Below are 16,649 nucleotides of genomic sequence, written 5' to 3'. Positions count from 1 at the left end.
ATTGATTGGACATGATTTGGAAAGGCACACACCTGTCTATATAAGGACCCACAGTTTACAGTGCATGTCAGAGCAAAAACAAAGCCAGAGGTCGAAGGAATTGTCCGTAGAGCTCTGAGACAGGATTGTGTCGAGGCACAGATCTACCGAAGGGTACCAAAACAATTCTGCAGCATTGAAGGTCCCCAAGAAAACAGTGGCCTCCATCATTCTTAAATGGAAGAAGTGTGGAACCACCAAGATTCTTCCTAGAGCTGGCCGCCCGACCGAACTGAGCAATAGGGGGAGAATGGACTTGGCCTTGGAGGTGACCAAAAACCTGATGGTCACTCTGACAGAGCTCCAGAGTTCCTCTGTTGAGATGGGAGAACCTTTCAGAAGGACAACCATCTCTGCAACACTCCACCAATCAGGCCTTTATGGTAGATTGACCAGGCACCTACCTATAAACACTCAGACCATGAGAAACAAGATTCTCTGGTCTGATGAAATCAAGATTGAACTCTTTGGCCTGAATGCCAAGCGTCACGTCTGGAGGAAGCCTGGCACCATCCCTACGGTGAATCATGGTGGTGGCAGCATCATGCTTTGGGGATGTTTTTCAGTGGCAGGGACTGGGAGACTAGTCAGGATCAAGGGAAAAATTACAACCTGCTCCAGAGTGCTCACAGCCTCAGACTGGGGCGACGGTTCACATTCTAACAGGACAACGATCCTAAGCACACAGCCAAGAGAATGCAGGAGTGGCTTTTCTAACAAGTCTTTGAATGTCCGAGTGGCCCAGCCAGAACTTAGACTTGAACCTGATCGAACATCTCTGGAGAGACCTGAAAATTGCTGTGCAGCGAAGCTCCCTAATTCAACCTGACAGAGCTTGAGATGATCTGCAGAGAAGAATGAGAGAAACTCCCCAAATACAGTTGTGTCAAGCGTGTAGAGTCATTCCCAAGACTGTAATCGTTGCCAAAGGTGCTTCAACAAAGTACTGAGTAAATACTTAAAAATGTAATTTCAGTTTATTTTTATTATATTTGCTTAAAAATATATATTTCAGTTTTTTACATTTAATACATTAGCAAAAATGTGTAAACCTGTTTTTGATTTGTCATTATGGGATATTGTGTGCAGATTTATTGCGGGCGGGAATTTATTTTTATTTTTAATCACTTTGAGAATAAGGTTGTCTGAATACTTTGCGAATGCGCTGTAGTTTACGATAGTTCTACCAGGAAGGCTGAATGCTTGATTGATTTCATCCAGTAATCACACAATTCACTTTTTCCTATTCTACCGGCGTCTTGTTTCTTCTCCTCTTTCCTATTAACCATGTGCGGAATATCATTCACCTATTTACCCTGTTTACAAAAATGCACATTCCTCATGCTTGCTGTTCAGCCTATGGGCTCACTCTTGCAATTATCACCTTCTTCTCTCTCAACCAATGGGTGTAAATCCTGGGATGCATTTACAGTTGAAGTCAGAAGTTTACATACGCCTTAGCCAAATACATTTAAACTCAGTTTTTCACAATTCCTGACATTTAATCCGAGTAAGAATTCCCTGTTTTAGGTCAGTTAGGATCACCACTGTATTTAAAGAATGTGAAATGTCAGAATAATAGTAGAGAGAATGATTTTTCAGCTTTTATTTCTTTAGTCACATTCCCAGTGGGTCAGAAGTTTGCATACACTCTATTATTTGGTAGCATTGCCTTTAAATAGTTTAACTTGGGTCAAACGTTTCGGGTAACCTTCCACAAGCTTCCCATAATAAGTTGGGTGAATTTTGGCCCATTCCTCCAGCTCTGAATGAGCTGGTGTAACTGAGTCAAGTTTGTAGGCCTCCTTGCTCGCACATGCTTTTTCACTTCTCCCCACAAATTTTCTATAGGATTGAGGTCAGGGCTTTGTGATGTCCACTCTAATACCTTGACGTCGTTGTCCTTAAACCATTTTGCCACAACTTTGGAAGTATGCTTGGGATCATTGTCCATTTGGAAGACCCATTTGCGACCAAGCTTTAGACTGATGTCTTGAGATGTGTCTTCAATATTTCCACATAATTTTCCTCCCTCATGATGCCATCTATTTTGTGAAGTGCACCAGTCCCTCCTGCAGCAAAGCACCCCTACAACATGATGCTGCCACCCTGTGCTTCACGGCTGGGATGGTGTTCTTTGGCCTGCAAGCCTCCTCCTTTTTCCTCCTAACATAACGATGGTCATTATGGCCAAACAGTTCTATTTTTGTTTCGTCAGACCAGAGGGCATTTCTCCAAAAAGTACGATCTTTGTCCCCATGTGCAGTTGCAAACCGTAGTCTGGATTTTTTTATGGCGGTTTTGGTGCAGTGGCTTCTTCCTTGCTGAGCGGCCTTTCAGGTTATGTCGATATAGGACTCGTTTTACTGTGGATATACACTGCTCAAAAAAATAAAGGGAACACTTAAACAACACAATGTAACTCCAAGTCAATCACACTTCTGTGAAATCAAACTGTCCACTTAGGAAGCAACACTGATTGACAATACATTTCACATGCTGTTGTGCAAATGGAATAGACAAAAGGTGGAAATTATAGGCAATTAGCAAGACACCCCCAATAAAGGAGTGGTTCTGCAGGTGGTGACCACAGACCACTTCTCAGTTCCTATGCTTCCTGGCTGATGTTTTGGTCACTTTTGAATGCTGGCTTTCACTCTAGTGGTAGCATGAGACGGAGTCTACAACACACACAAGTGGCTCAGGTAGTGCAGCTCATCCAGGATGGCACATCAATGCGAGCTGTGGCAAGAAGGTTTGCTGTGTCTGTCAGCGTCGTGTCCAGAGCATGGAGGCGCTACCAGGAGACAGGCCAGTACATCAGGAGACGTGGAGGAGGCCGTAGGAGGGCAACAACCCAGCAGCAGGACCGCTACCTCCGCCTTTGTGCAAGGAGGAGCACTGCCAGAGCCCTGCAAAATGACCTCCAGCAGGCCACAAATGTGCATGTGTCAGCATATGGTCTCACAAGGGGTCTTGGCTGATTTCTTTTGATTTTCCCATGATGTCAAGCAAAGAGGCACTGAATTTAAGGGTAGGCATTGAAATACATCAACAGGTACACCTCCAATTGACTCAAATTATGTCAATTAGCCTATCAGAAGCTTCTAAAGCCATGACATAATTTTCTGGAATTTTCCAAGCTGTTTAAAAGCACAGTCAATTTAGTGTATGTAAACTTCTAACCCACTGCAATTGTGATACAGTGAAATAATCTGTCTGTAAACAATTGTTGAAAAATGACTTGTGTCATGCACAAAGTAGATGTCCTAACCGACTTGTCAAAACTATAGTTTGTTTACAAGAAATTTGTGGAGTGGTTGAAAAACGAGTTTTAATAACTCCAACCTAAGTGTATGTCAACTTACCCTCGTTCTCTCACTTGCTGTTTTTCAGCAACAGTTTTCGACAACCATCCACCACCCTCACCACCACCAGCTATAATAACCTTAAGGCCCATCATTGGAGCTCCTCTCCCCCAGTGGGGTGGGTTTCGATGCCAGCAGCCCCACATAGGGCTACCTGCCATCTTCCCTCGGAGACGAGGCCATTCCCCAAAATATTTCATATTCCATTCAGTGTTTTGTTGTTCATTCAGCCTGTTCTCTTTCTTTTTCTCTCAATCTCTCTCCCTCACTCATTTGTCTTTTCTGCTGTGTCACTGCTTATCTACGTTGAGATGGGGTGATGCTCTGGTAACCAGAGGCAACGTTGGCAGAGCACCGAGCACTGTACCCTGGGATACATGCAAATCTCCTCCTGCTCTTTCTTTCACCGCCTTTCTCTCCTTTCTTTCGCTGTCTCTCTTTCCCTCTACGCTTTCTTTTATTTTTCTCCTTTCTTTCTTTCTCTCTCACTTGCATTGGGTATGATTCCAATTTCCAAAACATTTTATGCTCATTTGCATTGATCCAGAGGAAGTTTATTGTCATGTTGAAAATGTTTCAAAGCGATATTAACTGACTGTGTGTTTGTAATGTGTGTGTATTTCTCTAGGTGTGGGACTATGAGGCAGGGGACTTTGAGCGGACACTGAAGGGCCATACAGACTCTGTCCAGGACATCTCCTTTGACCAGACGGGCAAGCTGCTGGCTTCCTGTTCTGCAGACATGACCATCAAGCTGTGGGACTTCCAGGGCTTCGAGTGCATCCGCACCATGCACGGTGAGGGGCTGAGGTGTGTGTGTGTGTGTGTGTGTGTGTGTGTGTGTGTGTGTGTGTGTGTGTGTGTGTGTGTGTGTGTGTGTGTGTGTGTGTGTGTGTGTGGTTGTGTGTTCCTCCAAGTGGTATAACAGCAGAACGAGCACTATTTACCAATGTGTACCTACCTCAGGATTTATGTTTTGGCGCAGGACAATGTGACCGGCAAGATTTGAATTGAATACTGGACATTTGAGAAATATACTGGCCATCCATATATAGTATATATATAGTAATAAAGCACTACTTCAAAATATAATATTATTTGCAAACGACCTGTCCTATAGGCTATTTGTTTGAAAACGTTAGGCCTCTTTAATTTAGCCTAGGCATTAACATTTTTAATTAGGCCTTAATAAATAACAAAACATGACTGTCTGCAAACAGCAGGGCCGGCAGGTCATGTCTTAAAGCGATCCAGTTTTTGTCAAATAACGTCATATTTGACTTTTCATTGCAGGTTAGGAGAATTTAGGCAGCAGGTTAGGATAATTAACATAACCTAATAATCCTAACCGGCTAAGGCTAGGAAAAGGTAAGGGTAACAGAGTTGGGGTTAAGGTTAGCTAAAATGGTAAGAAAATCAACTTTTGACATTAATTTGACAAAAGCTGGATCCCTTCTAGCCATGATTGAGCCGTGGTATATGCCTAAGGCCGAGACAATATGAAGATACCACACCTTTTTGTTTACTCACAAAACCGGAGAGCAACCTCTGTCCGGTGAAGTCCACAAAGCATATTGCATGTGACAAACCGTTACATGACCTGCAGCATGTCCTAAAGCCGGCATTTACCGGCTAACAGAAACCCTGATCTACCTACACTGTTGTTAGTGTACTTACATGGTTACTACCATAGAAATAGAATTTTAGCAGAATTCTAGCCCACCAATTAAGACAATCCACAGCCTAATATCGTACCGAAACAGGGTTGATCTCAAATGAGATTTGATTTATATCGCACTGAAGCCTCTGGAGATGACAGATGCTTTCCTCTCAAGTTTACCAATACCCAAGCTAACAGATGCAGTGAGAATGGATCTTGATTAACCATTTACCACTTCAGAAATTTTACCGGGACCAGACGGGTTCTCAGCTGAATTTGAAGACATTCTCTAAACAACTCTCTATTAGCTTCAGTCTACTCCCACTGCTTTGATACATCTCTATACCCCAGCCTTTTTATCAAGCCACTATATCACTCATTCTAAAGAAAGTTGAGGACCCTCTCGCTTTTGGATTGGATATTAGCTAAAACCCTAGCACTTACCTTCTATAATCAACCCCGATCAGACAGGATTTATTCAAAACGTGCATTCTTAAAAATATAAAAAATTGAGACACCTGTTTAATATTGTACAGAGAATTCGGAAAGTATTCAGGCCCCTTGACTTATTCCACATTTTGTTACATTACAGCTTTTTTTGAAATTGGATTAAATTAATTTTTCCCCCCCATCAATCTACACAAAATAACCCATAATGGCAAAGCGAAAACAGGTTTTCAACAACATACCTCATTTACAGAAGTATTCACACCCTTTGCAATGAGACTCTAAATTCAGCTCCGGTGCATCCTGTTCCCACTGATCATCATTGAGATGTTTCTACAACTTGATTGGAGTCCACCTGTGGTAAATTCAATGGATTGGACATGATTTGGAAAGGCACACACCTGTCTATATAAGGTCCCACAGTTGACAGTGCATGTCAGATTAAAAACCAAGCCATGAGGTCGAAGGAATTGTCCGTAGAGATCCGAGACAGGATTTTGCCGTGGCACAGATCTGGGAAAGGGTACCAAAAAATGTCTGCAGCATTGAAGGTCCCCAAGAGCACAGTGGCCTCCATCATCATTCTTAAATGGAAGAAGTTTGGAACCACCAAGACTCTTCATAGAGCTGGCCGCCCGGCCAAACTGGACAAACTATAGCCTTTCTATATCATGTCCAATCAAATGAATTTACCACAGAAGTTGTAGAAACAGCTCAAGGATGATCAATGGAAACAGGATGAGCTCATTTTAGAGTCTCATACCAAAGGGTTCGAATACTTATGTAAATACCTTGTTTTTTGTTTTTGTATTACATTTGCACACCAAAAAAACTAAAAACCTGTTTGCACTGTCATTATGGGGTATTGTGTGTAGTTTGAATCGGGGAAAACAATTTTTTGAGCCCTTTTTAGAATAAGGCTGTAACGTAACAAAAAGTGAATGGGTCTGAATACTGGTTGTCTGTTACCTGTCATTTTAAAGACCTAAAGGCAAACTTTAAGAAGTTACTAGATCTTGACTTTGAGCGCTGGCTGCTTCTTCCCTTTTATCTGGATGCATAAATACTGTGAAAATGAATGTCTTACAAAGGTTTATCGCTGATTTCGTTCCATTTTTTATTTTAATTTTAATATACACATGCAACAATTTCAACGATTTTACTGAGTAACAGTTCATATACAGTGGCAAGAAAAAGTATAACCCTTTTGGATTTACCTGGATTTCTGCATAAATTGGTCATCAAATTTTGATCTGATCACAACAATAGACAAACATAGTGTGCTTAAACTAATAACACACACATTATTAACTATATTGAAAACATAATTTAAACATTCACAGTGTAGGTTGGGAAAAGTATGTGAACCCATAGGCTAATGACTTCTCCAAAGCTAATTGGAGTCAGCTAACCTGGAGTCCAATCAATGAGACGAGAATGGAGATGCTGCCTTGCCCTATAAAAAACACTCACAAAATTTGAGTTTGCTATTCACGAGGCGTTGCCTGATGTGAACCATCTTAGAAGACCTAAGATTGAATAGTTGACTTGCATAAAGCTGGAAAGGGTTACAAAAGTATCTCTAAAAGCTTTGGTGTTCATCAGTCCACGATAAGACAAATTGCCTGTAAATGGAGAAAGTTCAGCACTGTTGCTACTCTCCCTAGGAGGGGCCGTCCTGCAAAGATGACTGCAAGAGCACAACGCAGAATGCTAAATGAGGTTAATAAGATTCCTAGAGTGTCAGCTAAAGACTTACAGAAATATCTGGAACATGCTAACATCTCTGTTGACGAGTCTACGATACGTAAAACTCGAATGGTGTTCATTAGAGGACACCACGGAAGAAGCCACTGCTGTCCAAAAAAAAACATTGCTGCATGTCTGAAGTTCGCAAAAGAGCATCTGGATGTTCAGCGCTACTGGCAAAATATTTTGTGGACAGATGAAACTACAGTTGAGTTGTTTGGAAGGAACACGCACCGCTATGTGTGGAGGAAAGAAAGGCACAGCACTCCAACATCAAAACCTCATCCCAACTGTAAAGTATGGTGGAAGGAGCATCATGGTTTGGGGCTGCTTTGCTGCCTCAGAGCCTGGACAGCTTGCTATCGTCAAAATGAATTCCCAGGTTTATCAAGACATTTTGAAAGAGGATGTTAGGCTATCTGTCCGCCAATTGAAGCTCAACAGAAGTTGGGTGATGCAACTGGACAACAACTCAAAACACAGAAGTAAATCAACTACAGAATGTCTTCAACAGAAGAAAATACGTCTTCTGGAGTGGCCCAGTCAGTTCTGACCTCAACCCAATTGAGATGCCGTGGCATGACCTCAAGAGAGCAGTGCACACCAGACATCTCAAGAATATTGCTGAACTGGAACAGTTTTGTATAGAGGAATGGTCCAAAATTCCTTCTGACCGTTGTGCAGGTCTGATCCGCAACGGCAGAAAACGTTTGGTTGAGGTTATTGCTGCCAAAGGAAGGTCAACCAGTTATTAAATCCAAGAGTTCACATACCCTGCACTGTGAATGTTTACACTGTGTGTTCAATAAAGACAAACCTATAATTGTTTGTTATTAGTTTAAGCAGACTGTGTTTGTCTATTCTTGTGACCTAGATGACAATCAGATCAAATTTTATGACCAATTTATGCAGAAATCCAGGTATTTCTAAAGGGTTCACATAATTGTTCTTGCCACTACATAAATCAGTCAATTGAAATAAATGACTTAGGCCCTAATCTATGGATTTCACATGACTGATAATACAGATATACCTCTGGTCACAGATACCGTAAAAAAACAAACAGGTAGGGGCATGGATCAGAAAACCAGTCATTATCTGATGTGACCACCATTTGCCTCATGCAGTGTGACACATCTACTTCGCATCTCTGGCTGTTGATTGTGGAATGTTGTCCCTCTCTTCAATGGCTGTGCCAAGTTGTTGAATATTGGCGGGAACTGGAATGCGCTGTCGTATACGTTGATCCAGAGCATCCCAAACATGCTCAATGGGTGACATGTCTGGTGAGTATGAAGGCCATGGAAGAACTGGGACATTTTCAGCTTGACACGGGGCCGTGCATTATTATGCAGAAAAATGAGGTGATGTCGGCAGATGAATTGCATGACAATGTGCCTCCAGAAATTATTTAGTTGTGCAAACCCACAGTTTCATCAGCTGTCCGGGTGGCTGGTCTCAGATGCTTCCGAAGGTGAAGAAGCCTGATTTGGAGGTCCTGGGTTGGCATGGTTACATGTGGTCTGCGGTTGTGAGGCCGGTTGGACGTACTGCCAAATTCTCTAAAACGACTTTGGAAGCAGAGAAATTAACACAATTCTCTGGCAACATCTCTGGTGGCCATTCCTGCAGTCAGCATGCCAATTGCACGCTCCCTCAACTTGAGACAGCTGTGGCATTGTGTTGTGCATATTTTTGCGGCCTTTTATTGTCCATAGCACAAGGTGCATCTGTGTAATGATCATGCTGTTTAATCAGCTTCTTGATATGCCACACCTGTCAGGTGGATGGATTATCTTGGCAAAGGAGAAATACTCACTAACAGGGATGTAAATTTGTGCACAAAATTTGAACGAAATCAGCTTTTTTGTGCATACGGAATATTTCTGTGACCTTTTATTTCAGCTCATGAAACATGGAACCAACACTTTACGTGTTGCATTTATATTTTTGTTCAGTATATATGGAGAAATGTTGCAATCATAATTTATCTGTAATGGTTATGATAAATGAGGTGTTAGTTGCGCACTGTTGGCATAGGTCTATAGATAAATACATACACTTTTTATTTATTTTTTCAATGTGGGCCTGTTCTAAATATTATTTGTTTTTATTCGAGTACTTGAATACTAAAAAGTATATAATGTGTACTGAACAGGACAAAAAAAAAAAGTCAAATGCCCATCCCTATTTTGGCTAAATGTTTTTGCAACATTGTCTGTAATTTTTGGAGTCAGTGTATAATTGTGCCCTCCGCTGGCCTTTTTTTTTGGCCCACCACCTACTGGTTTAATGGTGTCCAGGCCAGTGCAGCTGTTTTTTCTATACGATACTTGTAGTTCTTGAGTGGAAAAAGGTCCACCCTCCATTGTAGTCAATGGCAGCAGTATTTGTTTGACTTTTTAAAACTGGAAAAATATGTTTTACCTTAAAAAGGGAAAACAATTGTATTTCATTCCACAGTAGACCTACAAAGACCAAACCCTCCTTTTGACTTTTGACTTTATTTATTTTAAAATATTTAATTTGCGTCCATTATGTGTGGATGGCTTGGTCCCGCTGAGAATCTGCTACCATACCTGTCCATACATCTTTGAGCTGTGCTTCTTGGTCCTTGCCCTCGGGACCCATCAAACCTCTCATTGGAGTTCGATGTATGAAGGGGGGGTGCACCTATTTTGGTCCCCGGGACTACAGAAGCACTGCCTTCTAACAATGTGAAAATGTCTAAATCCTTGAATGTACATAGCCTTTGGAAAGTATTCAGACTATCCCGAGCGTCATAGCAAAGGGTCTGAATACTTATGTAAGTACGTTTAAAAAAAAATATATATATATATACGTTTCTAAAAACCTGTTTTCGCTTTGTCATTATGGGGTATTGTGGAGATTCAGGAAAAATTTATTTTATCCATTTTACAGTAGGGCAGTAACGTAAGAATGTTGAAAAATTCAAGGGGTCTGAATACTTTCCGAATGCATTGTATCTATCTGAAATTGTAAACCATGAAATGTGTACTATTTATATATACAAACACATACAGTACCAGTCAAAAGTTTGGGAAACACCTACTCATTCCAGGGTTTTTCTTTTACTGTTTTCTGCATTGTAGAATAATAGTGTGCAACATCATCAACACTATGAAATAGCACACATGGAATCATGAAGTAACCAAAAAAGTGTTAAACAAATCATAAAATATGTTAGATTCTTCAAAGTAGCCACCCTTTGCCTTGATGACAGCTTTGCACACTCTCTCAACCAGCCTTGAAGGAGTTCCCACATATACTGAGCACTGGCTGCTTTTCCTTCACTCTGTGGTCCAACTCATCCCAAACCATCTCAATTGGGTTGGGTGATTGTGGAGACCAGGTCATCTGATGCAGCACTCCATCACTCTCCTTCTTGGTCAAATAGCCCTTACACAGCCTGGAGGTGTGTTTTGGGTCATTGTCCTGTTGAAAAACAAATGATAGTCCCACTAAGCGCAAATCAGATGGGATGGCGTATCGCTGCAGAATGCTGTGGTAATCATGCTGGTTAAGTGTGCCTTGAATTTTACAGCGTACAATGACATTCTAGACGATTCTGTGCTTCCAACTTTGTGGCAACAGTTTGGGGAAGGCACTTTCCTGTTTCAGCATGATGATGCCCCCTGCACAAAGCGAGGTCCATATAGAAATGGTTTCTTGAACATCAGTGTGGAAGAACTTGACTGGTCTGCACAGAGCCCTGACCTCAACCCCACCGGACACCTTTGGGATGAATTGGAACGCTGACTGCAAGGAAGGCCTAATCGCTCAACATCAGTGCCTGACATCACTAATGCTCTTGTGGCAGAATGGAAGCAAGTCCCCACAGCAATGTTCCAACATCTAGTGGAAAGCCTTCCCAGAAGAGTGGATACTGTTATAGCAGCAAAGGGGGGACAATCTCCATGTTAATGCCCATGATTTTGTAATGAAATGTTCGAGCAGTTGTCCTTATACTTTGGTCATGAAGTGTATGTATGAAATATGACCTGAAAACCCTTAATAAATATGTCTAAATATTTGGTTAGTACTATGTAATTACTGTAAAGTGGACCTGGTTCTTTTGTATTAGGCTTACTAATATCTCTTTCCCTCTCTCCTCCGTCTGTCTGTTTCAGGTCATGACCATAACGTGTCGTCTGTAGCCATCATGCCCAACGGAGACCACATAGTCTCCGGCTCCAGAGACAAGACCATCAAAATGTGGGAGGTGGCCACTGGGTGAGACACACAAACACACTTATCGGCTGATGTAAAAAGGGCTTTATAAATGCATTTGATTGAAATACATTTGATTGACTTATCTCACTTATCAGGTGCTGAAATACTTAATCTCATGTTTTATCAATCCAGTGGCAGACACATTCTGGTGTTGCAAAATGTGCCGTATTTGAGTGTTGCTGCAGGTGTGTATGTCTTTGTGTATGTATATAACTCTGAGTGTTTTCTTTCTTTAGGTACTGTGTGAAGACATTTACAGGCCACAGGGAGTGGGTGAGGATGGTCCGGCCCAACCAGGATGGTTCTCTTATCGCCAGCTGTTCCAACGACCAGACGGTGCGTGTGTGGGTGGCCACCTCCAAGGAGTGTAAGGCTGAGCTGCGGGAGCACGAACATGTGGTGGAGTGTATCGCCTGGGCCCCCGATACTGCTCACCCTACCATCCTGGAGGCTACCAGCTCGGAGGTGAGGAGAACCTATATGTACACACACTAACCCTAATCCTGACTCAGTAACCCAGTGTTTCTCAAACTCTGTCCTGGGGACCCCAAGGGTTGCACGTCTTGTTTTTCACCTAGCACGACACGGTTGATTCAAATAAATCAACTAATCATCATGCTTTCATTATTTGAATCAGCGGTATAGTGCTAGAGCAGAAAACAAAGCATGCACCCCTTGTGGTCCCCATGACCGAGTTTGGGAAACACTGCAGTAACCCTATTTGTGACCCGTTTCAGGAAACTTGGCGTATGTCGCAAGTTACGACTTCACAGGAGAGCCATTTGAAAGTTATTTATTTTTTAATCGAAATGCCATCTTGTACATGTGAACTTTCATGTGCCTTAATAACAAACGTGTATGCCATCTGTAAATACAAATACAATTGTTACATTACAAGCCTTGTTGGTTAAGCACACAGAAAAATCCAGCAACCTTCCCACTAGCCATTATTGGCTGAGATAATTTTATTTTTTTATTTTACCTTTATTTAACTAGGCAAGTCAGTTAAGAACAAATTCTTATTTTCAATGACGGCCTAGGAACAGTGGGTTAACTGCCTGTTCAGGGGCAGAACGACAGATTTGTACCTTGTCAGCTCGGGGATTAGAACTTGCAACCTTTCGGTTACTAGTCCAACGCTCTAACCACTAGGCTACCCTGCCGCCCCAAATGAGTGGGCTGGACATGCAGAGAGAGGAGTTTGGATTGGTCTGCCATATAGAAGGCTTCTGTCTATTTGAGCTGGTCAGTCTGTGTTGGTAATCCTGTTGAATGTGGCTTTTTTAATAATGTATTGTGTAGTGGAGCTGCATAAGTGTTGCTCTCCACTTTCTGGAGGATTGAGTTTTGAAATCAGTGGAATTAGAGTATGATAGCTAAAGAGATGGAGAAAACACCTGTCTCTGGATTACATCGTCAAACTAAGGGCAACTGTGGCATGGTCTTCATGACAGGGAGACACGTCCATGCACGAGGATGTATAAGGGTAAGATAGTCTAGCTAGCTACGTTTTCAGATATTAATTTTCTAATTTTGACAGAAAGTGGTTACATTTCAAGCTAAAGTGTACTGTTAGCTAGTTGGCTAACGTTAGCTGGCTGGCTCTATAATTAACATTACGTGTATGACTATTCGTATCACAGAACCGTTTGCTTTGCTAGTTAAAGGCTAATGTTAGCTAGCTAACATTGAACCTGGTTGGTTAGCTACCTGCAGATTCATGCAGGGTAGGAGCGGCATGATTTGGCACTATGTTCATTGTTGTTTAACTAGCTAACGTTTGCTGGCTGGCTCGTTAGCTAACGTTACGTGACGTGTGTGATCTTACATGTTGTTTACCTAGCTAGGTTAATTGTTTAGCTCCATGTTTTAAGCTAAAGGATACAACACGCGTTGAAAATGGTCAGTGTCAGTAAACGTCGGCAAAAAAAGCGTAATGAAATTGTTGCCAGCAGAGCTTGTTAGGCCGTTTTCATGATATCCAGAGGTAAACAAATCATCAACCAGAGCCTCAAGTGTGAGCTCTGTACGCAAGGAGATGGGTGGGACTAAAGCTTAAGAGGGTGTGAACAATGCTGAATGGGTTTAGACAAAGAAGAGCTCTCCAGTAGGTGTACCAAAATATTCAAAGGCGATTTTCTCAAAAGTGAGTTTACAAGTTTATCAACTTTCAAAGCAGAATTACTTTCCCGTTGTTCCTCAAAAATGCAGTGTATGATAAACCATTTTGTCTCTACTATCCAATGTAAAAAACACATTTCAAATGTTGCTACATAAGACCAAATCCAGATGGTGAGTCACATTTTGTTAGGGTTGCAAAGATTTGGTGACTCTACCAAAATTCCCAGGTTTACCAGAAATCCTGGTTGGAAGATTCCCTGAATCAGGAAGGAATAAGCAGGAAATCCGTAATCCTCCAACCAGGACGTCTGTGAAACCTGGAATTTTGCAACCCTGGAATTCATTTAAAGACTCTCTGGTGGTGTCTTTGAAAATCAGTGAACATAGTACCAGAGCTCAACCAATAAGATAGCAGATTTTTTTTAAAGGCATATTTTTGGCATTTTATGCTTTATTGGATATAGAAGAGACCGCAGAAAGATGATTTTTGGTGCAATAGCAGTGGGCTGCATTCGAACCCATGCTACAGCAGTAAATGTGATCCTGAGGCAGTGGTTTAAGACCACTAGGCCACAAGATTACAGGATTTTAACCAGGAGAAATTAAAAGGGCACCTAGTGTCAAACCATTCTGTAACCCTCTGTAATTTTCTAGATATTAATTTCAAAACCTTGGGTACTTTTGTAGGTTAACAATGTAACAGTGCATACACACTCTTGTTTTTCAATGATGAGCATATTCTCTCTCCCCCTGTCTCTCGCCCTTTTTCTCTCGCTCTCTCTCCCTGTAGAGTAAGAAGAATGGGAAGTCTGGTCCGTTCCTTCTCTCTGGCTCTAGAGATAAGACCATCAAGATGTGGGACATTAGCACTGGCATGTGCCTTATGACTCTGGTGAGTTTGTGTGTGTGTTACCTCCTCCTCAGGTAAGCTCCTCAGGTTTCCAGTGTTTTTATTACAGGTTTGTCTAGTACAGTGTTTCCCAACGCCGGGCCTCCAGTACCCCCTCCTCCAGTACCCCCTCCTCCAGTACCCCCTCCTCCAGTACCGCCAACCGTACCCATTGTCCAGGGCTACAATGAAAATCACACCTCATTCAAGTCAAGGGTTTGATGATTAAGTTGAATCAGGTGTGCTTGTCTGGGGCTACAATAAAAATATGTACTGTTTTGGGGGGGGGTACTCGAGGACTGGAGTTGGGAAACACTGGTCTAGTGTGTGTAACGTGTTCTATCCTCTCTCTAGGTGGGTCATGATAACTGGGTGCGTGGTGTGTTGGTGCACCCTGGAGGCAAGTTCATAGTGAGCTGTGCTGATGATAAGACTCTGAGGATCTGGGACTACAAGAACAAGCGCTGCATGAAGACCCTGTGTGCCCATGAACACTTTGTTACCTCTCTGGGTAAGAGTGTGTGTTTGTGTCCATGTGTCTGTGTGCATTCCCTCAAATTGCTGTACGTCTAGTCAAAACCACCTATTTGTGTGTGTAATCGCCAATCCACTTCTGCCAGTTCCACAGTTCTGCCTCCACCCAGTCCATCTTCCATTGTCTCTTACATCTGTATCTCTGTCTTCCAGATATGCACCGGACTGCCCCATACGTGGTAACAGGCAGCGTTGATCAGACAGTCAAAGTGTGGGAGTGTCGCTGAGTCTGCCTGCAACCTCCCTATCCTCATCGTCCTCTCTACCCCACAACCACAGCCCTATAACCCCCCCCCCCCCCCAACCCCCTCTTTTCCCACAAACTCACCGCAACCTCCTCCTTTATCCCCCCCAAACAGCAGCCCTATAACCCCCTCTTCCCCCCCTATCCTACCCTGTCTCTTTGACACTCACCTAAGCCCCACCTTTCGCACACCATACCATGGTTACCCAGGCTCTCCAGCCCTGCCCTGTTCGAATAAATATTGTCCTTTTATGTAAATTATTCTGGATATAGAGTACGCTTAATAAATGTTACACACTCTTTAACACACACATTCTCTCTCACACACACACTAAAAGAGAAAAGTATTCCTTGCATGGTGAATTCACCCAAAACTTGTATACTGTAAATTTGCATACCATTGTCATGACGTCCTGATGGGGGGGGGGTAAATGGTTTGTGTTCTGCCCCAGTGGATGCTGGGTAATTGTGACACAGTGCACGCAACCCAATCACGTATGTCCTTAAAACCCTTAATTTAGTATCTTGCCTCCGCTGTTATAGTCTGACGCTACCTGGGAGAGAGGGAAGGAGAGGAGTGTGAAAGAAGGAAGAGAGGATGAAGTGGGGAGGAGGAGTAGGAGTAGGATAAAAGGGGGGGAGAGCGGGGGAAAAAATTGAAATGGACATTTAGTCCTTTAGTTGAGGTGACAAAGTGTCTGCGCGTGTGTTCGTCTGCGTGCGTGCAATGCGTACTGTACATGTGTGTACATAATGATAGGATAACCTCTTATCTCTCTCTGTGGTCGTCTGTTTATACAGAGGTAGAGAATTGTGTGGAGGCAAAGCTTATTTCCCTCTGTTTTTACTCCCTCTCTTTCTGACTGACTGACTGGCTTCTAGTAGCTACTCATAGGAGTATGCTCACTAAGTTCTGTGCGCTCGCTCGCTCTTTCTCTCTTTCATATACACATACACTCATACTCACACAGATGCACGTACACACATGCACAGTAAAATTGTGTATCAATATATCTGGATGTCATTGTTTGCACCATAATTAAAAAATAAAAATCTGTAAATATAAAGTTGGCCTTGTTTTTTGTATCAATGGTGTATAAGTTTTGCACAGCTTCAGGACACCAAACTACTGTACCAGTCAAGTTTGGACACCTACTCATTTAAGCGTTTATCTTTATTTTTACCATTTTCTACGTTGTAGACATCAAAACTATGAAATAATGTAGTAACCAAAAACGTGTTAAACAAATCAAAATATATTTTAGTTTCTTCAAAATAGCCACCCTTTGCCTTTGACAGCTTTGCACACTCGACATTCTCTCAACCAACTTCACCTGGAATGCT

General features: G+C 42.3%; 1 protein-coding gene across 4 annotated transcripts in view; it reads left to right on the top strand.

The window, feature by feature from the left end:
* The window catches only part of LOC129868792 (lissencephaly-1 homolog B), a 43,767-nt gene extending 27,395 nt beyond the window's left edge, over nucleotides 1–16,372 (top strand). For all 4 annotated transcript variants that reach the window (XM_055943027.1, XM_055943028.1, XM_055943030.1 and 1 more), the window contains exons 6-11: nucleotides 4,036–4,204; nucleotides 11,415–11,517; nucleotides 11,754–11,982; nucleotides 14,429–14,530; nucleotides 14,882–15,038; nucleotides 15,215–16,372. In XM_055943027.1, the coding sequence (XP_055799002.1) occupies nucleotides 4,036–4,204; nucleotides 11,415–11,517; nucleotides 11,754–11,982; nucleotides 14,429–14,530; nucleotides 14,882–15,038; nucleotides 15,215–15,288 (834 nt within the window). In that variant the 3' untranslated portion in view covers nucleotides 15,289–16,372. The remainder of the gene's footprint in view (nucleotides 1–4,035; nucleotides 4,205–11,414; nucleotides 11,518–11,753; nucleotides 11,983–14,428; nucleotides 14,531–14,881; nucleotides 15,039–15,214) is intronic.
* The last annotated feature ends 277 nt before the right edge of the window (nucleotides 16,373–16,649 follow it).

This window comes from Salvelinus fontinalis, chromosome 13, assembly GCF_029448725.1.
Source record: "Salvelinus fontinalis isolate EN_2023a chromosome 13, ASM2944872v1, whole genome shotgun sequence".
In the NCBI taxonomy this organism is placed as follows: Eukaryota; Metazoa; Chordata; class Actinopteri; order Salmoniformes; family Salmonidae; genus Salvelinus; species Salvelinus fontinalis.
This window is presented reverse-complemented; position numbering and strand designations above follow the sequence as displayed.